Here is a 24,653-nt window from a genome sequence, read left to right as displayed (position 1 = left end):
CTAGGGAAAGTCAGACTTTGCTAATTGGACTGCTCAGAGAATTTGAGTCAGACTACCTAAATTTATAAAAAGATAATAAGAAAAAAATCACTGGTGTAGAAGCTAGTTCTGGGTGAATTTTATCTCCCTGAATCTAAGCATTTTGTCAGGCATGCATTTTAATCAGTGGAGCTACAAATAAATCATAGTTTCTGCATTATGTCCAAGTAGAAATCCATGTAAGACAATTTGTGACTTGCCTTAGCAAAAATATATGAGTTCTTGAAGAATTCTTTAATGAAGGTACAAATATTAATGTAATGAAATAGATAGGTCAAAAGGAAGCAAATAATGCATCCTGTAACAATACCTCATACTCACATTCAAGTTTAGTCACCAATTCTATTAGCTTTATTTAAAAATCTTACAGTCTAAAAATGCAAGGTTTAAAAGGATAAACAGCTTTTAAGAGAGTATAGTGATTACTGTGTAGATTTGCACGATGTTTCTTTGACATAGCTGATGCATAGTATATTGACTTCCAGTTTTCAGCTTCCAGCTCTCCTGTTAATTGTTTTAGAATTACTGGGATATCAGTATTCAATTCCTTGAGAAATTCAGTATTTTAACACAAGTCTTTCCAAAGGGAGGATCACAGAAGGCTCACTTGTTTTAGAATTGAGATTTTTTCAGAAATTATGGGTAGCTTATAAGTATTGGAGTTTATAATGATAAAGGCCATTTTTTACATATATGTTAAAAGTGTGTGTGAATGAACTGCTTGAGTGGACCTGCCTTAGCATTCTGATTTAATGATGGTTGTGTATGCATTTTCTCTTCTCTTAAATTTAATTTATCTTTACCTGTCCAATGTGTCTGGTTATGCTTAGAATTTTTACTTTCCTAACAAGAGTTTAGTGTACTTTTCTGGATGGATCAGACAAAATCTAGTATTTCACTATTGCAAGCTATTTAAAATTGATTTCAAGGAAATTATGAAATAGAGATAAACCTCAGATAAGTTATTGGATGAAATTATTTGTTGTAGTATTTAGTTTGAAACTGTTTCTATGTCTGTTCATTTCAAATTTTAGAGTAATGAAGCATGCTCTTTGAACCTAATTGAAGAGGCATTGTTTATTACAGCCTTACTGTTCAGATTTTGATTTGCCCCTATTTGATCATGGTTTATATATTCTGTTACTTTATATTGTGTTATAGTTACTTACATTCATTTTTTTCTAGTAGTAATTGTGTAAGTGTACACTTTGTTATGAATGGAATCAAGTCTCACTTTTTCCAATAGATGTTGGGCTTGTGGCAGCAGCAATCCCTGGACTGTTAACTTTGATGATCTGAGTGGTCCTGCTATTTTGACACATATAAAGGCCACTTCTAGAATTTATTGCCAAAATAAATTTTCAGTCATGTTAAATCACTTCTTGTGGTAGTTATTTGCTGTTCACAAAAGGGGGACATTAAGCTTTTCCTAAACCATCTGCATCTGTGCTGCTTCACTACTCAGGTGAATTCACAGAATCACAGAATTTCTAGGTTGGAGGAGACCTTGAAGATCATTGAGTCCAACCCATGTTCTACTACCTCAACTAGATCATGGCACCAAGTGCCACATCCAGTCTTCCCTTAAACACATCGAGGGATGGTGACTTCACCATCCTGTATTCCAGGCTCTCCTAAAGCTGGAGAACACAATTATGAATCTATGAGGCTTATTTTCTAGTGTGAAATTCTATGGCCTTGCATTGCAAACAGCCTTTTCACTCTTCATTCCAGCAGTGATTGTTAAATTGATCATAATCTTCTTTTCTTTTTCACATAAGATCTGAATATCTTTATTGTTGGCAGACATGATCCTACCAATTTACCTGAAAGTATTCTGCTGGTTTTTTATTTGGATAAATATTTTTTTATTTTAATTTTTTTATTTTTTATTTGGATAAATTCTGTTTTCTTTTTCTACTTTATTTCTCCCACCCTTGTTTGATCTTTCTGCATAATCCAACATAAACTAGTGGGTAGAGATAGATGCACACATTATTTGTAATAGTAACAATAATAATAAAATATCACAACATGATGTTAATCTCCATTTCTTTGATCTTTGTGAATTATGCAGATGTGACTTTTTTAAAATGTTTTATCTGTTTGCCATCATTACCCACATTACTGACAATGAAAAATGTAACTGGGTCATCTGTTATCTATGTTACATTACCCAAATTTTTCCATTTCCTAGTTCAGGGAACACATTTTCCCTATGCCACTAAATGGTACAGGTAGTTTCACTGATAGCAATGCTCAAGTACAACTGAGTACATAACCTTTTTTCCTTGGTTTTTGTGTCTCTTCATGTTAGTGTTGCTGAAGAAGAAATTTAAAAGGTATAAGGTTTGTTCTTGGTTCTTCCAAAAAAAAAAGGTAATAATCTGTCAAAAATAATTGTGAATGAGACAAGAGATTTGATTGCAGCCCTTTTCAACACCTTTGCAAATACACAGTTTCGATTACTTTTGTTGTTCTTGGGTGTGTATGTTCCCAGGCATTTCTCCCTCCCACACCATTTTGATGCTGTTCAAATGGTGGACAGATCCTTCCACCTGCTGCTCTCACAGAGAGGGGCATAGGTCTTAGAAGCTCTGTCACTGTAGTAAAAATACTTACCACTAGGTCTCTTACTACAGACAGAGTTTCATTTTTATTAATAAATGAAAAATCTGAGAAAATAGAGCAACAGTGATTATGGTGAACTAGCACTGAGGTAGCAAAGTAAAATTTCAGCTACATATTTTGGAGATATAAGCTGTTACGTGACAATTTTAAAATTGCTAACTGTAATGCTATTGAAGGAGTTCTAGCTGAAAAATTGCTTTGAAGTTTTGAAAAACAGCATAAAACCCAAGACATAAAATCCAGTGTTGCTTATTTTAAAATGTGCCTTTCTATCAATCAAAAAAAAATTAGTAAAATGTGTTTGCTCATTCATCTTCTTCACTATGGGTACTATCAAAAATTAAATTCTTCTTGGAGGTAATACATATTGCTCTCACAATTTACCTTCCAGTGAATATTAAAAATAAGTTGAAAACACTGAGTTCTCATAATCTGCCTCAAATAAATCTATAGAGTAAATAGAAGAGACTACTTCAGTTGAAAGGATATGAACAATGATCATCTAGTCCAGCTGCCTGACCCACTTCAGGACTGACAAAAACATAAGGCGTGTTTCAAGAGCATTGTCCAAGCGCCTCTTGAACACTGACAGGCTTGGGGCATTGATCACCTCTCTAGGAAGCCTGTTCCAGTGTTTAACCACCATCTTACTAAAGAAATGCTTCCTGATGTCCAGTCTGAACTTCTCCTGGTGCAATTTTTGAACCATTCCTCTAAATGGATCTCAGGGAGAGAGAGTAGCCCCTCCCTCTCCCCTTCCCATCCTAGGGAATCTGTACAGAGGAATGAGGTCACCCCTCAGTGTCCTTTCCTCCAGATCTGATAAGCTCAGAGCCGTTGCCCCCACCCCCCCTCCCAGGACATTCCTTTCAGCCCTTTCACCAGCTTTGTTGCCCTCCTCTAAGTGCATTCACTCACCTCCACATCCTTCTTGAACTGCAGAGCCCAGCACTGCACACTGCACTCCCATTGAGGCTGCTCCAAAGCTGAATAGAGTGGGATGATTGTCCCTTTTGCCCAGCTGGTGCTGATGTTGTGTTTGATCAGCCCAGGATGGGCTTTGCCCTCTTGGCTGCCTGGGCACACAGAACTGACTCTCATTGATCCCTCCCTCAGATCCCTCTCTGCAGGGCTGCTCCTGTCCTCAAGTCAACAGCATTTCCCAGTTTGGTGTCATCAGCAGCTTGGCTCATGGTGCATTTGACTCCTGCATCCAGACCATTGCTGAATGAATGTGTGCAAGAGAACTGTCCCTAGGATTGAGCTCTGAGGAGTACTGCTGATGGCAGTCCCCAGCCAGGTGTACACTGACTGGTGTACATCTACATCACTACAAGCCTTCAGCCAGTTCTTCACCCAACTCTGAACCTGCTCATTCCACAGAGTTTTGGAGAACTTGTCCAGAAGGGTGCTGTGAGGGACAGTATCAAAAGCTTTACTAAAATGCAGGGAAACTACATCCACTTCCATCCCTTCATCCGTGAGGTGGTTGCCTCTGCACAGAAGGATATCGAACTACCTAAACAGCCCTTTCCCTCTGTGAATTCATGATGACTTTGCCTGATGATGGCATTGTAAATACATAACTTGCATAATTTTTAATTAAAATATGTAAAACTTGGTAATAGTTTAATTGCCATGAAGTAATGCGGGATGCTATCTTAACTGAGATTTTGATAGCTTGGAAATACGAACATCTCAATACTCAAACAGAAACACAGATTGATTTAGTAAAAGTTTTAGTGTTATGTCTTTGGTATCTTTTGTTACTGAGCTGAAGAAGCTTTGTTTTTAACTGCTAAGCCTGAAGGTTAAAGTGCTCTATTTTGGTTAGAGATGAAGTCAGATTTCCTTCAACACTTCAGAAGAATTTCTGACAGATTTCCATGCAAAGAATTATGAATTGATTTGCATGAATTTCGACTATAAATTTGAACATGCAAAAAAAGTCTAGATGACAAATGGTTATTTAAAGTAACCAGAGAGCTCAAGTCTCTTCTATCAGCTGACACTCATTATCAGTATGAAAATCTGTATTATTTTCAGAAATAAATGTCTGGGCGGTTAGATAATCAGAGCATCAAACAGTGATACTTCCTGACAAAATATTGGCCTATAATTTTCAAATGTTTAAGCACCAGACAACAAAGCTGTCATAAAATAGATCTAGTGTAATCTTTATATGGAATATCTAGATGGCTTTTCTCAGTCAGAACCACATGTTGTTTCATGACATGGACTTTTTCCTCATTTAGAAACTTAGTGCAAGGCTTGAATTTCACCTTTTACATTGTGTGAAGAATATTTTATATTCACTGCACTGCTTTTTTTCTTGTTGGGATTGATCTGTTAGTAACTGATCTTTGCCTTTTAGTATGGAATTTTCCTTTTAAAATCTGCAGCCTCAAAATAGTGAGGTTTTAGTACTCTAAGGGAGAAAATTAATAATGAAGAATTGGAAGCATATGTCTGTCTGTCCTGTCTGTCTGTACTTTTCCTTTCATAGAGGTTTTTGTCCAGTAACAGGGAGAAAAAGAAGGAGGTTGTGCTACTTATCAATATTGTGGTAATAACAATCTGGTGTCACTGGATGACACTCTCCTTTTATGGAGTTAGACCCCTAAGAAAATTCAGACTTGATCATTACCTTGGTGGTAAAATTCTATGTCAGTACTTGTCAGGATTGTTTAAATGTTACTTAAATGTTTGTCCTTCTGAACACAGAGATCTGAATTAATTGTTTGGCACTTTGTGCTTTTATCAAGGATGCTTTTTAAAGCTTAGAGAGGAGAATTATACAGCTTTTTGTAAAGCACTATTATATTTGGATACTTGCATGAAACAGAAAATCTCCTAAGGATACTGTGAATAGCCTTCTAAAACAACACACACTCTTTTATTCAGAGCTTTTTACCTTGAAAAATGTTTTTTAAAAGCTTGGATTTAAAGCTGTATGATTCTGAGAGACAGGGACACTTTGCAAACTATAATTTATTTTTTAAATTTTTTGTGTTGTTTTAAATGAGAGAATAATGCAGCTTTTGGATATTATTTTCATGCTTGGGACAGCTTTTATAGGAAAACTTAACATCTCATGCACTTTACTGTAGGGTAAGAAATTTCGTTTATGTATTTGCATGCCTTATGACTGTTACGAGATAGTTCCTCAAGATAGGTTTGAATGCTTTTTATGAGTATATGTGTCTCCCATTAAAAATTCCTGAGTATATTTTCTTTTATTAGCACCTCTACCAAATGATTTGACTTCTTTCATGGTACTTCTCAGTCATCCATAAAGAGCGTGTCCTTATAGTGCAGAACAAATATTTAGGTCCATTAGAGCATAATCAGCCTGTATGCTAGTTTTGTTTAACTTGCTGATTGTACCCTCCAATTTCTCAATTCTACTATTTTCACTCTTTTTAAACTAGTGGCCTGTTATGATTGTCAGTTTTGTCCAGGCAATTTCCATTTTTCCATCCTTAAAATGGACAGACAAGTGTTTTGTCTTATACTTGACATTTAACATGGAATACAACACTTCGAATATATTGGTAAAGTATTTTTCATATAGTATGGAGTTCATTAAAATTTAACTCTCTTGTAGATTTTGCATGGGTATGCACCATCACTGTGCTGAAGAAAGGAATTTAGAATGCAGTTAAAATTGTAAGGAGAAATTGAACATCACGTGTTCATTGACAGAAGTCATGCTGCAGGATACTATTTCATCAGTTACTGAAATTTACATTTCCATTTTAAATTTTTCCTATACAACTTCATATGGAAGTAGCATCTTACGACACTTTGAAAACATTCATTCACATCTGCATTAAAAATATGCAACTAAAAAAAACTAACAAAGCCCCCGAACTCAACTGTGTATGAAAGTTGATATCATTCTTTAAAGACTCATTCTTAACTCATCATAGAAAAGCATGATGTCCTCCAGTCTGATATTTTACAGGTGTATCTGAAAGTACTGCTTTTATTGTGAGTATATACTCACTGAGAATTCTATTTTGCTTAATTGAATAGCTACAAAAAAATCACTTAAAGAAACTGTATCATTTCAGTGAATAAGATTTATAAACATGTTCTCTTTTCAGACATCTTCCTCTTTTAAAAAAATCAATTACCCTTTTAGTTTTATTTAGAATGAATGGCTCACCCTCATCTTTAGCATAATATATAAAATAAGCTTTTACTGCCTCCTCTTCTGTACTGGTTAGTTTTAGAAAACTTATCACTCCCTAATTCATATGTCAAGAGAAAATATTAATATGAACCTGTCAACATCTGTTGAAACAATTCTGGTAAATGTAGAAAAGGAAATTAATCAGAACAACAAATGCTCTTGAAAGGAAGGAAATTTTGTTGAAGGGTTCTGGGGCAGCTTTAATTCAGTTCCGTTGTTCCCCAGCAGTGTAGGACATGCAGTCCTATTTTTGATGTTTATCATCACTTGCTGCATGGAAGATTTGGACTCGCCGACCTCTCTTAACTTGGCAGATAAATGAAGAGGAAACTCTGAGATACATAAGGGGAAAATACTGTATTAACCTTAAAAACTCTGTTGCTTGTGTGAATTATGTTGCTAATTATGACAGCTTATTTCAATGAATGTATGCAACTAATATCAACATAAATTATAAGGATATAAAACTAATAATGTAGCTTATGTGATTAATTTTTTTGTTTTCATTATTTGGCTTATTTCTAATATCCATTAATTGATCATATTTATGTTCCCTAGCTTTATGCTTTTACCTGTAAGTCCACAGTAATAGGTATAGTATTTGAAGACCTCCTTGACCCCTCACATTCTTGTTTCAATAATAGGTGGAAAAAGTCTAATTAGACTTCATAATTCTCCATTTGGTTACTGAAAATAAATTTTTCTTTTCTTCTGAAGTGGAATGGAAGAAACAAATAGTTACAGACCAGTTTTTATACTGAATTTGCAACTTTACCCACAAGCCATTTTCATTTTTTTCTCTCCCTGTGCACCCCACTGCCCATCTTCATTTGCCACTTGGTAAATGGGGTCAGTGACTGCAAAAAGGTCAGGTTAAGAAGTGAAAATTTCCATGAGGTAGCTTGCAGATAACTTGAGGTAACTTGAAAAAGGTTGGTGCAGGATGAATGAGGTGTCTTGCTGTATGTAGTAGGAGACAGGCTCCCTGAAAATGTCATAAAAGAAGCAATTTATCATAACAGTCCCATCCTTCAGATTCTTGTTGGCTACAGACTTAGGAGAGAAAACTTGAGAATAAACCTTCCCCCTGTATTGTATAGCTGCATAATCCCTAAAGATTTTTTAGTGCTGATTTTTTACTTTTGAAAATATCCCAGACTTAAAGTTCTGTTTCCCAGGTCACTAAAAGTATTGTCGTGATCCAAAGCAAGATGTAAGACATTTTCTTCCAATATTTGATTTTTTTCCTTCCTCTGAGAACTCATTTTTTGTCATTTGTTAATTGACAAGATTACCAGCCTCTATAAGCTAAAATAAATAAAGAAATAAATACATGACAGTCCTCGAAGAAATCACTTATTATGCAGTAATGTAGGGTGTAAAGGCACCTGGAGAGATTGTTCAGTCCAATCTTATTAAAGCAGGAGTAAGGTCAAACATGGATTGAGTTGCATTTGGCTTTATCCAGTTTATCTTGGAACATCTCCCAATGATAGAAGTTACCTGTTTTCCCTGGGCAACATGTTCTGGTGTTTAGTTACTCTCAGTGAAAATAATTTGTGTCCAACTCAAATTTCCCTCATTAGATCATGGGACAAGTAACACTTGTCTTGTCAGCCTGCAGACCTCAAGCACCTTTCTTCTATCTATCTATTCTTTCTCAGGTTCTATCTATTATTTTTATCACTTCAATCAGTCACTACCTGACTTTGTAAGCCAAACTAGACTTTAGGGCTGAGTGAACTCTGTCAACTTTTTCTGAAGTTATGTTCCAAAGACCTGGTCTTTTTAATAAAGATTTTCCATTTATACTATCACAATGAAAAACAAACTAGGCGTATTTCAAGCATCAAAATATGTAGGCCCACTTGTTTCTTTTCCAGACAAATTCTCATTTAAGAGAACATTTCAGTTTTGTTGACAATATATAGAAAAAAGCTGGGTGTTCACTGAGGTAATTTGTAGTTAGTCTTTGAGGGGTTTTTCTAACATAGCTCTTGCATTCCTCTTTGTTTTCTCATGCCCTGAAATGTGTGTTATCATTCATGAACTTTTCATATGTTAAAATTTTAACTTAAAGCTTTCCAAATGATGTGCTAACCCAGAGTAAGTATTTGGTCTCTTTCTCCTCTTTTTCTCCTCTTTTGTACATCAGAACTTTATTCTTCTTCTTTTTTTTTTTTTTTTTTTGTTCTTTTGCTTATTGTTCAAAACAGAATTTGAACAAAGTTGCAGAGAAATATTTTTCCCTATTTTTAGATGATTTTTCTTTCTTGACAGTGTTTCTCTGCACTGTGGGTGTTTTTCTGATTTTTTGAGGCATATTTTTCTTTTAGAGGTTGTACATGAATACCTAAAGAAAATATTTTAAAACTTTAAATGATGTATATTGCTTTTCCTGTAGTGTAAGTTTCCTCTATGTGTGGATGTACTTCAAAGAATGCATTTTATTTCTCTGTTTTAGTTTGCCTTTTTTTTTCTGTTAGGCCCGGCGCAAAGAGGTTTTTATCCAGGAGCGATACGGAAGGTTTAATCTGAGCGACCCATTTCTGGCTCTTCAGAGAGACTTTGAGGCAGGTGCTGGTGATAAAGAAAAGAAGCCAATATGCATGAACCCTCTGTCCATTCTGGAAGCTGTAATGGCTCACTGCAGGAAAATGCAAGAAAGAATGTCAGCTCAGTTGGCTGCTGCTGAAAACAGACAAAAGAAGGTATCCTGCTATTGACTTTTTCCCTTCTCCCTCTCCTGCTTTATTCTTTCATGTCACATTTTTCATTTGCATCTTTTTCTTGATTAACATCACAAGTGTTAAAATGTTGCCACTTAATTTTCATAAAGGGTGAGGTGCTGGTTTTCTGGTCATATTTTGTATGCACACTTCATTTGTTCTGTGATTTTAGCTCTATTTATGGAAAAAAATTAAATATAACTGGTACAAGTTGATACAGTGGATTTGTAAGTAGATAGCTCAGTGTGAACTGAGCATCATCACAAGATATTTTTAAACCAATACTGTTGAAGCCTTAAGAACCTATTTTCATTCTGACCTGAATAATGTAAATAATTTATTTTATTTTTATATTAGGTGGCTCTATTTCATAAATCATTAAAAATGTTTTATGCCTCTAAAAATACTTTTTTGCATATTAACATTTACTGTAAAAAGAAAATAATTTTGGAGCAATTACATTACCGAAAAAAGTGCCAGATTGAAGATAAAACAGTGTCATTTTGAAAGTGAATGATTGGTTGGTGGCATGTATTTCAGTATGTAAGCCATACATTTCTTAAACATAGCTAAATATGAATATGTTGGGGAGGGGTTTCTAAGAGGAAAGAGATGAAACACTTGTGTAAAGTACTAATTACACAAAGTATTTTTGAATAAACAGAAAAAAAATGTTCTCTGTGTATTTAGTCATCTTTATATAAGATGGATAGAATGTCTACTGCTGTGATACAGGTTTTTGGTGACAGTTTTACATTGACTTAAAAACTCCAAACAGCAAACAGGCTAAGACAATTGACATAAAATTGATGTTTGTAACGATTGCTGTTTGGGAAAAAACATGTGAAAGTGCTGGAAGTTGCTTAAATTAAACCAGCAAGCATTTTGTTGTTACTTTAGCTCTGTTTTTTGTTTAGTTTAAGCATCATTTCTCTGTTAAGACTTCAGGAAAACAGATTATATAAAAAAGGATATCAGTATGGTATGTCAGTCTTCAAACAGTTAAATGTGGAATGAACTATTATATGTACCTCACACTTGTTTCAAAGAACTCTAAAGTATTAATTTTTTTTTCTCTTAAGCTTTTTCAGTAAATATAAAAATCGGAAAGGGCAAGAAAGCTTACTTTTTCTGACTGAGAAAGGATATTGGGAGAAGCCCTGATGCATCTGCCAGGACAGTGGAATTAGTTTCTTGTTTCAGTGCACGGCCACAAGTCTCTTCTTGTACCTAAATTCTTCATTTATCTGTGGCTTTTATTATAGGGACAGATACATGCACCTAAGATGGGCTCACATATTAAGAATATATCAGTATATTAATATGTAAATTCAAATTTTGTCCCTTTTTGTCTTTTTTTTTTTACCAAAGTCTCTATCTGTACGTCTGTTTGTACAGGAAAGGATACTTTTGACTTCTAGAGGAATACATCAGCTTTTTTTTTCTTTAAATCTTAATTTTAAGGATTTGAAAACAAACTACATGGTGTTGAGCAGCTGTGTGCATGACTGTCTACTGAAGTACACCTTCCTCTTCTAATCTCCATTAGAAATGCTATTTATGCAAGACACTTTTAAACTGCTTGTGTTTGTGGAAATAGATGATGTATCTCTCAGACATCTCCATGCATTCACAAACATTTCATTCAGTGTTTTACCTTCTCTCCATTCCACATTTTTCTGTCTGTTCTTCATCTCAAATCCTTCTGTTGAAGAGGGTAATGAAGGAATTTTGAGGGACTTCGAAAAATGTTCATCAGGGTAGCATGACAGTGCAAGGAAAAAAACCAGCCTAGGCAAATGTAACCTAAATACAAGCCAGCTGCTGCCCCTCCCTCCAAAAGTGGTTCCTCCTTCTCTAAATGTGTGATGCCTCTGTCTTCGTGTTTGGAATTGGTTCACTGTCCCAATCTAAATAATGAAGTCTGTGTACAGCTGTGTTTATTTTCTCTGGGTGTTACTGAACTTTAAACAGACTGAGAGTGAAGTCTTATTCTGGGGGGGACTTGATATCTGTGAATATAATCACCTCAAAAGAACTCTATGAATAAAATTTTCATTTGATCACAAAAACCAAGGCATAAAAATATACCAGCGTGTAGAAAAATTAAGGAGGTGCACAAAGGACTGTAAGGCTTACCATATACAAACTTCTCACTCTCAGATGTCATCTGCTTTGTGTTAAGTCTCCATCCTCTTCCATCTCTTTGAATGCTTTTCTTGGAGCTGCTGTGAAAATTAATTTTGAGTTTTCCTGGGAACACAAAACAGATCATCAAAATGACAGTTCTTGATTTGTTGAGAGTTTGCAGAGGAGTTAGTATTGGGATGCATGCTCAAAGAAAGGCAAGTGTGGGTTGAAAAAGGCCTGTTGGTGTAATTTATTCTAACCTTGTGCTTAAAGCAGATTATCATCATCATCAGTACATCTGGTCATCTGTAAATTTGTCTTGCTTAGTCATGAAAACCCCCAGGAATGGCAATACTGCATATTTTCTGCACTGGTGTCCTTGTGAAGAACTTTTTTCTGAGACAGCCTCTCAAAGGGCAAGTTTTTTTTTCTGTAACTTTTTATTATGGAGCCCCACCTGCCATTACCAAGATGAATTTTACTCTTGTCATCACTGTAAGGGCCCTTCAAAAGGATGTTGCTGTTAGGGTATCTCTCAGTCTGTTTTTCACTAAACTATGCAAGCCAAGCTTCCTCAACATCTTCTTACAAGGTATGCTGTCTCTCACCTCTGAAGGGCCTTTGCTGGTTAATTGTTTGGGGGACACTATATTTTTTCCCAGTATCCTTTTTCACCCCTTTTCAAATCCTTCTTGAACTCATTTCCAGATGTTTATATTACTGATATGATACAGTGTAAGCATATAGTACATTTTGCAAAAATCAGGTTCTACTTAGTTTGTAAACTCATAAATAATTGCAGCTAGTTCCAAATCTGTCATCTAAAGGGAAAAATACCATGTAAATATTCAGAGGCTTTTCCTATTTGAGATGATGCAGCCAAAAGAACAAGAGGGAGGGAGAGAGAGACTTAGGAGACAATGTAAAATGAGAAAATAATGCTGCTTTTGTATATTGAAATCAAATGGAGGATTTACATTTTTATTAAGGAGTCGTCCTTTAGATGCAATTCTTACAAGTCAGGTATTATTATAGTATGGTAAGCTGATTTCATGGCAGTTAAATATTAAAATCTGTTTGTAATTATTTGGAAGTAATATAATTTCACAACACTTAATTTATAGAATGAGAAGCTCATATGAAAATAAAATAGCAGAATAATAAAGTATAGAAAGTTTGAAAAAAAGTTTTTTCACTATTAATATTTATACATCTCCAAGCTTTAGAAATTGTATACATTTCTCATGATCTTTGTACCTGTTTTAACAAAGAAAAAAAATGGTTGGATGCTCTCCTTGTTTTGAAATTCAAGTGAACCATGCAAATGCTGTATCCACTGAAATGCAGTGAAATCACCGAGGAAAAAATAAGGGTTTTTTTTCATTTGTAAGCTGTGCTTGGACCATTCCTAAATACAGTGTCATTATAATATTTTTTAATTTAATTTGCAGCTGTATTTCCATTAACAGAACTGAAGAGATATTACTGCTGATACAGTTTGTTTAGCAAAGACTGATAATACCATACATCATTTTTCATGTTTAGCACTGATTTTTGGGGCTCTGAGCAGCCTGGTCCAGTGGAAGGTGTGCCTGCCTGTGGCAGAGTGGTTGGAACTTCAAGGTCCCCGGTCCCCTTCCAATCTAAACCATTCTATAAGTCTGTGATACCATTTTTAAGAAAGAGTGGGTGTTGTTTTGTGAAGAGCATTGTGCAGAGTGTCACCCTGGGATTAAGCTCTAAAACCCCAGTGCAGCCCCTATGCTGCTAAAATGGTTTTGAAGTATTTGAAACCAAGATGATCTTTCAAATGTAGGTATCATTTCCCACAATGATTTCTTCCTCATAGGTGTTTTATAAAATGGTGTATTGCCATATTTTTGCAGTGCTTTTCTAGAAGAGGGTCTGTGAATAAAAGCATAAACAGTAGACAAAATGAATTAGAGGCAATGGTTATATGAATAAGGGGAAAAATTATTCTTATCTGTTATCTGCATTTTATTAATAGCAGCTTATACATCACTGATGTCAATGAGACTTTTTACTATTATTAAGTATAGGAAAATATTTCTGTCTGCCTGTGCCAAAAAGTTGTCTTATTTATAAATGTTAAAACAAGATACAGGATACCAGTTATGTTTATGATGGACTTAATCTCCTTCACTTGGAGGAAGAGATAAAACCTGTCATTTCTGTCCTCAAAGATTTTTTGCAAACCTCATCTCTTACTTGTGTATGGTTCCTTTACTAAGATGGCTTTATGTTATGTCTTCTGACAATTTTTTGGAGAACAGGTAGTTCCATCACTCAGGAATCACAAGCACTAAAGACTTTGGAGAGTCTCTCTCTTGTCAATGGAGGAAATTAAAAGGGTTTACTTAGTTTCTAAATTGCTCTTCTGATACGGCTCTCTTTCTTTTGCTTGTATAAGATTATATGCACTTGTGTTAGATACCACAAATCACCTTCCTGGGTTCATTTTAGTCATACTCTCAAAGATTAAAATATCAGTGTCAGGTTAATACTAGGTTATTATGAAATGAGAATTGTTAGTGAGAATTATTTTCTGTCTTCTTACAGTTGGAAATGGAAAAATTTCAGTTACAGAATCTCGAGCTGGAGCACAAAAAACTATCTGCTCGCCTTGAAGAAGAACGTGGAAAAAATAAGCATGTAGTATTGATGCTAGTGAAAGAGTGTAAGCAGTTGTCTGGCAGAATTGTAGAAGAAACCCAGAAACTGGAAGAAGTGATGTCAAAATTTGAAGAGGAAAAGAAAAAGGCTACTGAATTGGAGGAGTTTCTTGCAGCTGAGAAACAAAGAAGTACACAAATGGAAGCTCAAATGGAAAAGCAGCTGTCTGAGTTTGACACAGAGAGAGAGCAGTTGCGTGCCAAACTTCACAAAGAGGAAACACACACCAGTGACCTCAGAGAAGAAAGAGATAAAATGATCAAAATGATTGAGCAATTAAAAAAGGAGAATGAAAGTAAAGCCAATCTTTCTCAGAAGAGTAACGATAGGAGTCTTGTTTCTATTTCAGTTGAAACAGAAGCGCCAAGCTCAAGAACTGTTGCTTGTCAAACAGAGACTGTAATGATGGACAGTAGTGTAGAAAACACTAAGAAGTTGCCTTTGACTGTCTCTATAAAGCCTTCTACAGTGAGCCCACTAGTGTCTGGCAATACAAAAATGAATGTGTGTACCAATGCAGCATTTGTGAAGCCTGTCATTGATAGGCAATCTTCATCTAGTGAACTTGTCCCTCCCACAGCTCCTGTTCTTGCACAGAATCAAAACAGAATTGAAGAAAATGGACCAAATACAGGCTTATCCCCTGATTTATCAAGTAGCACTTCTCCTTTTTCAAATAGTAATTCCCTTTGCACCCCTACCACACCAACTGCCACAGCTCAGAATTCCTCGCTCTCTTCATCTGTACACAGTCTGCATTCACCATCTGCCAACACTGCTGGCCATCCAGGCCTAAACCCAAGAGTCCAAGCAGCTAGATTTAGATTTCAGGCAAATAATAATGACCAAGACCAAAATGGAAACACAACCCAAAGCCCTCCCTCAAGGGATGTATCCCCGACTAGTCGTGACAACCTTGTTGCCAAGCAGGCAGCTCGGAACACTGTTACCCAAGCTCTTTCCAGATTTACCGGCCCTCAGAGCGGTGCTCCATCGCGCCCAGGGACATCACATTCAGGGGAAGTTGGCACTTACACCCCGGTTGGTAAAATTACTTTAAAGACTCCAGGTGTATCAAGAATTGACAGAGGAAACCCTCCACCTATTCCTCCTAAAAAACCAGGGCTTTCACAAGCTCCTTCACCACCACACCCACAGCTTAAAGTTTTAATGGATAGTAATCGATCCCCAAATACCAGTGCAAAAACTGACAACAAAACCACGACCTCACCTCTTTCAAGTTCACCACAAGGAATCAGGGTAATAAATGAGGAAATTATTTCTAAGTCCTCACCTCAGCTGCCACCAAAACCTGCTATAGATTTATCTGTGGCACCTGCAGGCTGTGCCATACCAGCCATAGCCTCATCTCAGGTGGGTGCCTGGCCTTCCCACTTTCCTGGACTGAACCAACCTGCATGTTCAGAAAATTCCTTTGTCATTCCCACCACCATTGCCTGTAGCTCCTCCATAAACCCTGTTAGTGCTTCATCCTGTAGACCATGTGATTCAGACAGCCTCCTGGTAACAGCATCAGGTAAAGGGATTGATATGCTACAAACTGTCTCCCTCAAAAACAATGTTTTGGTTTTCTTGTATGTCTTATTTGCTTTATTTATCTTGTAACTTTATCTTTCTTACTTTCCAAAAGCCAAAATTTTCGTTTGTATTTTTTCCATATTCCAGGGATATGGGAATTCTTTCGCTGATTCAGTAATGTTACAAATAAGTTTCCTTTCTCAAGGAAGTCTCCATATAGAAGGCTTTTTTTAAAGAGGCTTAATGTTTAGAGTAAGTGAGCTGCAGATTAGAGTGTATTAAACAAATTCCTTTAAATTTTTTAAAATTTATTTTTTGGTTAATGCTAGTATTTTAGACATCAAAATGCTTTCTCAGTCTTAAATTATGTTTTGAATATTGCCTCTTCAGGGGATCTTCTATGGAATATGTATTTCTATTCTGTGTGAATCTTTTAAAGAACAGGGGATAGCTGGGGCTGTGGTATTCTGCTACAGCTGTAGATGGTTGCACATTAAGACATGTAATTGCCTGTATAACAGTGCACTTTCCTACATATCACTGCATGCCTATAGAACATGTTTCATTTTATTTCTGTTTTTCTATAGTTCTTTTTTTTGGTTGTAGGCTTTGTTAATACTCATGCATGGCATCTCACAGGTTTACTTCAACAGATTTGGGCACAAGTATGCTGTTAGCAAGTTAAAATCTAACTGTTGATAATCTTAAGTCTGGAGTCAGTGTGTCTATCTGCTACTCATCTTGTGTTTTGGTGGGACTTACTGGTGTGTCTAATGTGCCACCAGCTTCAGGGAATCTTACTGATGGTATTAAAGTGAACAAAGACAATACTGATCTACATTTCAGTGTGTAGATCTCCTATAAAGCTTTTTATTAACATACTTCCCTGCTGGGATCAGTAGCACTAGAACATTAGGTAGAAGCTCCTCTTTAGTTTGACTTGCACTGCAGTGAAAAAAAAAGAACATCAGCATTGAAGAATGTTGGAATTGTCTCAAACTTCCAACAGCTAGTTCAGTTATGGTACTGGAGTCCCTCATAGCTCTAGTCCCTGCATCATCTTCTGTAGGGCATAAAGCCCTACACAGCTGATCTGCTTCCAACACATAACCAACCCCTTTCTCTTGGTAGCTGCACCACCAGCTAATAAGTGAGTTGAACTCAAGCACCAGTCCTGGGGAAGCCACTCCAAAAACTGTGTGTGGCAAAATTGTGTGAGAAGATTCCAAGTTTCCTATTATTAAGCAATTTTTATTCTCATTCCACTTCATTGAAGACTTCCTACACGTATCAGGAGTAACCTACGCATCCTTTTAACATTTGGCTGTCACACTGTACTGTCAGAATCCTCTCTCCTTTCTGAACTGTGCCGTAAAAGTATGAGCTCAGAAATCTTATCCTTCTGTTTGTCTACTGCTCCTCAGTCAACAACATTGGGATTTGATGACTGCCTATTAGTTTGCTGTTTTTCATATGGATGTCCTGAATTTTCATGTTAAATTCATATTCCAAGCTGAGTCTGATTGCCATGTCAGATAGATTATTAGTCTTCCAGTATTTCAAATATTTTCCAAACTTAATTTGCCTTCAAGTGCTATTAGGCTCCATAACAGAATTTTCAAGTTCTTTAAAAAAATAATTAAGATTTTATGAACATAGAACAAATTACTGGAAAGTCAGCTTCCAAGTGAATACTTTTTGTAAGCAAGAGATTGTATTCCACAAATTCTATCAGCATTAATTAGGTGCATGTAACAGTTAGTATTATATTATTTATCTGATATTTGGTAATCACTTAAGGTAGTTATTGATTATTCTTTAGAAGAATAAATTCCATACCTTAAAAATGAAATTACCAGTGCTTATCTTCATAATTTCATGTATTTTTTTTGCTTTAGTTCGTGCTTTGAGGTATTAACTTTTTTCTTAGGTGAACAGTAATTCTTTTCTATCAGACTCTGCCCCCAAATACTTAATTTGTGTTTCTTATGAAATGTGTGACCATTCTCAGAGAAAATTCTCACAGAGAGGACTTTTTGTCAAAAATTGTTAGATTTTTTTTTTATTTTTAAGGTTTCTTGCTTTTTCTAACTCCCTTCACTTATTTTGAGGAGGCATGGAAATATTTGTTGATTTAATTCCGTTATAATCCTTGCTCTGAACATTTCATCTTAGTACTTTGTAAATGACACTGTTTTTCACAAATATTTGCAATTGCAGATGGGAAACATGATCCAAAGTTCTCTGAGAAAGATTGCTTAAACTCTACTTAGCTGTATGCTATTTTTAAAAATTTTATTTTATTTATATAGAGATGTTATTTTAGTATCTCCTTTACTGGCTACATACAGGCTCAAAGAACCTTAATAACTTGATCTGCAGTATTCGCATAAATATTCAGGAGTTTGTCTTCTACCCGAAACAATGCTTATATTTTATTGCATTTATTCTTCAATCTCATTTTCTTTATGTTTTTAAGGCAATTTAATCTGTTTTGGCCAGATTGTGTTCTAGCAAACTGCAGAACTAACTAAATTTAGAGCAATGGATATTATGCAAGTATGGAAAACACTTCTTTCAAAATTACATGCTAAGAAAAAAATAGATTTTATAAATATATATGGAAATAAAAGGATAAACCAAATTTAATAACACTGGTTTTGTTAAGATAATGTCATTCCCTTTTTCAGCCTCCTTTTTGACTTTCTTTGAGGTGAGAAACATCTAACAAACTACAAGTACTGCTGAAACCTCCTTCCCATATCTGCCTTTGTATATCCTCTAGGCACAGAATCAGTTAGTTTTATTAATGATCTGGTTGATTTTAATATGCTTTATTTGCTTTTTTTCAGAAAATGTTTAGGATTTCAGTTTTGCATTCAGTTAAATAAGAACATGGTTAAATCCTGTTAATTTTATTGTATAGTAAGTAGTGAGCTTCAATCAGAATTCTTTAATATTTTTAACAACAAAAATTTTACCATATTAAAGGACATTGACAGAATCCTTCATTTTTATACTTTTTTGTAGGTCAGTAAATTCATGCTTCTTTCTTCTTACTGTGGAGTCAGAAGAATTGATAATAATGTAATCACTAAAGTATTATATTTATTAATTTTAATAGAGTTTAAATGAGCTCAGATTGATACAGGAACATATCAACAGCCTGATTTTCAGTAAGGAAGTGTCTTGGTTCTAAGAAAAGGAACTATTCAGAGCAAACTCTAAATGGGAGCTCTGATCCCTGTCACTAAGGCATTCTGCTAAAGCAATGTGACTGTATCTCCTTTCAGAGGTGGCTGTTGTACCACACGTTGCTCTTTTCATCCCTGCTAGGAAAAGACATGGGCCTTCATCATTAATGTTAAGCAGACTGCACATAGAGACGTTACAATGAACATTTATGGCCTGATTCAAAAACTGTGGCAGTGTTTTCATTAACTTCAGCTGCCTTTGAATCAGTGCCAGAATGCTTCTGCTCTGTTTGGATTTCTGCAGTTCAATGGCTGTAAGACTTCAAAATGGAAACAAATGTAGGCGTTTGGATTACCATATCCCTGGGATTTCTGCTTTCACTTTCTTCTTACTTTTGTGCTTTCTGTGTCACTCTTGAATGAAATATATATTTTTTTATTTTGCTCATTTCTATAATGATTGATTTATTCTCTCTTTACAATTGGCTTTGAAGATAAAAGTGTGTGTGGCGGGGGGGTGAAGGACTGAGCTAGGCTCTGAAATTAACCATCTCACATTCTGAAGCTGATGCCAGAAGCTGTTTTTGTCTGTCCCTCTGCCCTTCATCACTGCATGCCCTACAAGCTTTCACAGATGCTTCACATTTCCTAACTTTTTGTAATGGTGTCCCTTATTTATTGTTATCTTTTAATGTTGGTGCATTTTTACTGGATGAGTTGAATTTTATTATACTGCTTCACTCTGATAATAGAATGTAAAGTTAGATTTATTACTTATTTTTGTATCTTTATCAGTAGAAGGTTTTCATTTAATACTAACCTAGTATAATTAGTTTCATCACTGAATTACAACAACATATTTTTCTTTTCAAGGAGCTGAAATGAAAATTAAGATGTGACATTGAAAAGTTCCGTTCATTTTGGCATTTCTCTTAAGGATGCCCCAAGAACAAGCAAATAAACAAGCAAATAAACTACATCCAAAATTGCATTTTTTTTAAAGGAAAGGAAACTCAAAATACTATTCATATTACCAAAATTCCAGTGTTACTTGGATAAACAATTTCAGTAATGGTAGTGCCACCTTAACAATATCCACTATCAGTTAACTACCACAAGAAGACAGTAAAATCTATGGAAGTACTATTTTAAAAACATAAATATATGTATAGCAACAGCTGCAGCATAGTTAGTTTCAAAGAATAACAAAAGGCTGGAAAAATAAAACCAGTTTCACAATGGAAAGGAATACTACAAGTTTTTCTTTGGACCTTGGGGAATTTTGTAAGAGTTAACTGTTCTCAAATGGTGGAAGTTGAAGATAATATATTATTTGCCACTTAAAGCATACAGTTTACTTTATATATTGCTTTTTGGGGTTTTTTTATAAACTTCAGAAACCCTCAAACCCCTCTGATTAAAAGTATTGGAGAAATAGGTATTACTAAGAGTATTAATAGTCAGAAGGCAGCTTCAGAATTGAAATTATAAGAAGATGTATGAAGTTAATTTTACAATTTATTTTTTGTTTAAATTTGGATTTATAAGGTAATTTTATAGCTGCAATGATGGCTTCTTACAGTGAATATAAAAAATAAGTTTAATAATAAGCTAATAATATTGAGAAAGTATAAACTTAATTTAAATTGACAAATTCAGCTTACTTTAGAAACAAATGTGAAAATACTCCAAGCATTTTTTTGGGTTTTTTTTTTTTAACTGGAATCAAATGATGTGTTCTTCATTGGTATTACAGAGATGATGAATTCTTGTGTAAGTCTTGATGTTAATTAAAATGTATTGAGATTTTACAAGGTACCCAATCCATTGTTTCTGTAGAATTCTCTTGGGAAGTTCTGTATTTCATTTTGTTTTCCAAAATGTGGAGCAGACCATCCCAGCATGGCACTGCTACTACCACATACTTTTTCTAGTTCGAGATGTTGGATAGCACTTACCAGCTTGAATGGAACTGAAGCTAATGGCCTGCAACTCTTCTTCAGTCTCAGGCATTGAAAAATGTATCAAATTGCTTGCTTTGTATCAAATTTCAGCCTCGTGTATTTTCTAAAAGTAATAATGAAAATATATATTAAAAAAACCAGCATTTCTCCTATTTTCTCTTGCAGTCTTTGCTCAAGGAAGGATGCATAAAATATTCCATGCCTTATGCAGCAAACTTCATATTCTTAACAAAGTGCCTGCTAAAGCTGATAAGTAGTCACCAGAACATTTAACCACAATGCCTAAGCTTTCAGAGTTTTGGATTGAATACTCTTTGTTAATGGAGTGAAAGCTTTCATACATAAATTTTGTATAACCTGTTATTCATTCCTACTGGAGCATTTTATAATGTTTAAGTATCACAAAGTAAAAGGAACGGTACCTTAATGGAGAATTCAATAATAAATATTTTTTTCTGTATTATTTGTGTAAATTATTTCTACATGTTTTTTCAAACTTATTGAAAGGCACCTGAAGTCAATAAGTGCAATTAATCTTTATAACTACATGTGAGTTATATAAATACCAAATATATAAATACTAAAGTTTGCACTAAGGAGGATAAAATTACATAAGAAAATAAGTACTTCATTTTGAAAACTTTTCTATAGATATTTTAAAAAATCTTCCTGGCATATTGCAAATGAATTAAAACTTGTCTAAAACTTCTGTTAGCCTTGATAATATAAATTTTTTGAGACGTCCACATGCTACTACCATTCACAAGTTTCACATTGACCTTTTGTCGTGAGGTCCTGTTCATTTGTATTAACAAGTGTCACCCCTCAATGCAGTTTTTATTCTTCAGAATACCTTCTAATGTGTAGGCAAAGCACCATCACAAAACTTTCGCTGAACTAACAAATGCAGTCATTTTGAAGATACTTTTTAGTACTTAAAAGAACACAGAAAATGCAGGGCTTATTTATGTGTCTCTAACTTCTGTTGCTTTAACTCACAGGCTGGTCTTCCTCCCTAACCCCTTTGTTAACAAGTGGTGGTCCTGTCCCCCTGGGTGGCAGGCCCACCCTTCTTCACCAAGCTGCTGCCCAGGGAAATGTCACTTTATTATCAATGCTGCTTAATGAAGAAGGACTGGACATTAATTACTCTTGTGAAGATGGCTATTCTGCCTTGTATTCTGCTGCTACGAATGGACATACAGGTAAATGATACCAAGATCTAGTGTGGCATCCATGTAAACTAGTGAAAGCTTACTTCATAAATTTGTAATATTCAATTAAGTCAAATGCATTCTTCTTAAAAATGTGAAATTGAAAGTGGGATATATAGATTATATGACCAAAATCATGCTGTAGTATATATATAAGCAATGCTTCTTGGAGAAGAACTTTGGAACTCAGAAAGCATTTGAAACACAGAAAATTGGTAGCATTCTGCAGGAACAGCCATTCTAATTCTCCAATCCCTTCATATAAAAAGGTACCAGATATGATCACCCCATATTCTGTGAAACACTAAAGATCTTTTGTGACAATAGGAGCTTAAAAGAAAGAACTTTCCTCTACAGGGAGTAAGCAGCGAAGAATAGGTTGTCATCAGGGTTTTGATCTTCTGCAGCAGCAGTGAAAATGATGGAAGATAGTGTCAGAATAGTGTGGTTACTTGGGAAATAAGATGAACTGTTTTTTATTTTTGAACTAAATGAAATAGCCTTCATTTGTTACCTAGGCTCTCCTGAGAAAGTTAAAAGATATTTTTTTTTCTTTCCTCATGACCCCAACCCTCCTCTGTATTAAGGAAGAAGCATTTCTGAGCCTTTCAACCATCTGTCTTCATATTTTATGAATGTATCTATGAAATGCAGCAGGTGTGTTACCAACAGATATGAACTTCATGGATACAAACTCGTAGAAATAATTTTCAGACCTTTACCAAAAGGCTCTCAAACAGCAGTTTGTTTTAAAAGTCCAGTGTACATTACTATAGCTTTTTCTACCTACATAAAAACCTCCAGATTCTTATAATGCAAGTGGTATCATTATGCTGTTTTGGACACTAAAGATGAAGTCCAGTAATACCAATGGCAAATATACCATTAATTTTTAGTAAAGTCAGAATTTTATTTCAGAGGAGAACATGGACCAAAGTCCCAGTAAAGCCACTGCTTTCAAGAGTACTTTGTGATTTTATTTAATGAAATATTTATTAGTGACACAATTACAAACCCCTGATCAAGTGTTCCAGATAGTACATAGTCTATTTCATAATTCTTTTGAAATATTTTAAAAACAACACTAAAGTTAGGATACAAAATCTGCAGCTAGTGTACATTTTTCTCACATGTTCAAGAATTTTTATCTTGTTCCAAATTATATATTTTGTCTTTGCTTCCTAGCTGCTATGGGGTTTTTTTAATTTTTTTGTAGAAACCTCTGGGACTTTTCACCTGAGTTTCTTTCCTGTTGCCAAAACTTTTAAAATTGTGAAAGAGTACCTTTTTTTCCCTTTGTGGTTTTTTTCCTTTTTTCAACTTATCTGCAGTATTAAGAATCCAAGTTAATTATATTGTGTGGAATTATTATTCTCCCCTCACTAAATGGATGTTTGGTCTATTCTTCCAGACTTACATGCAGTTATCTTTGCTAATATTTGTGGGAGATCATAATTGACCCAATTCTTCTTTATTCTATTCTATTCTATCTTCTATTCTAAAGTTGCATCAAAGCAAATGATTTTCGGTTACTGAGCAGCTCCTACTGACAGCAAGGGCAATTTGGTTCCTTTTTTTATTGTCAAAATTTCAAATAAGAAAGACACTTGATAGAATTGTGCAAACACAATAATAAAAAGAAACATATGCATATGCACCCTGTAATTGTTTAATATGTTTTATTTTTTGAGATAAAAACTGTATTACAGAGGTTATAGTGTTGCTCTTCTATTTATACTTGACAGGATGTGAAAAATACTTGGTTGTACAAATCACATTTCAGCCACTAAATGGAGTGTATGAACTCTGAATGAGGGAATCACACAACAGCAGTGTTGATGTCTCCTTAATAAATTATATGAAAGTTGAAAGGTATAGATCTATAAAAATTTTGGAGAAAAATTTTCGCATTTAACTTTATTATATAATAATATATTTATATATATGTATATATATAGTCCTTTTTCATTACTTGTAGTTTGTTCTCAAATGAATGGATATATGTAGCAATTCAAAGTGGAGACTTTTAAGTTTACCTAATTTATGTAGGCTTAAGAATGGATGTATAGAAATAAATCTTTTTAAAGTCCTTTCTAATACCTCTCCTTAACTAGCCAGGTGGAAAGAAATGATACTGCTGTGATTTTAAGGATAAAATAATTTATTGTTCAAATTTTTCAATGTATTGAGTTGTGTTGTCAATGGTAAGTTTCTGTTGTTTTGGATTTTTTCCCCATAGAATCTTACAGTCACTTAGATTGGAAAAAACTCTTAAAACAGTTCAGTCTATCCATAAAACTTAACACAAGCCTACACTGGTG

General features: G+C 34.8%; 1 protein-coding gene across 1 annotated transcript in view; it reads left to right on the top strand.

The window, feature by feature from the left end:
- The window catches only part of CTTNBP2 (cortactin binding protein 2), a 74,082-nt gene that overhangs the window by 16,015 nt on the left and 33,414 nt on the right, over window positions 1-24,653 (top strand). The window contains exons 3-5 of the mRNA XM_058021910.1: window positions 9,355-9,579; window positions 14,308-15,958; window positions 22,120-22,323. Coding sequence (XP_057877893.1) covers window positions 9,355-9,579; window positions 14,308-15,958; window positions 22,120-22,323 — 2,080 coding nt within the window. The remainder of the gene's footprint in view (window positions 1-9,354; window positions 9,580-14,307; window positions 15,959-22,119; window positions 22,324-24,653) is intronic.

This window comes from Melospiza georgiana, chromosome 4 (assembly GCF_028018845.1).
Source record: "Melospiza georgiana isolate bMelGeo1 chromosome 4, bMelGeo1.pri, whole genome shotgun sequence".
Taxonomy (NCBI): domain Eukaryota; kingdom Metazoa; phylum Chordata; class Aves; order Passeriformes; family Passerellidae; genus Melospiza; species Melospiza georgiana.
Note: the sequence above shows the minus strand (reverse complement) of the source record. Positions and strands in the feature narration are given on the sequence as shown.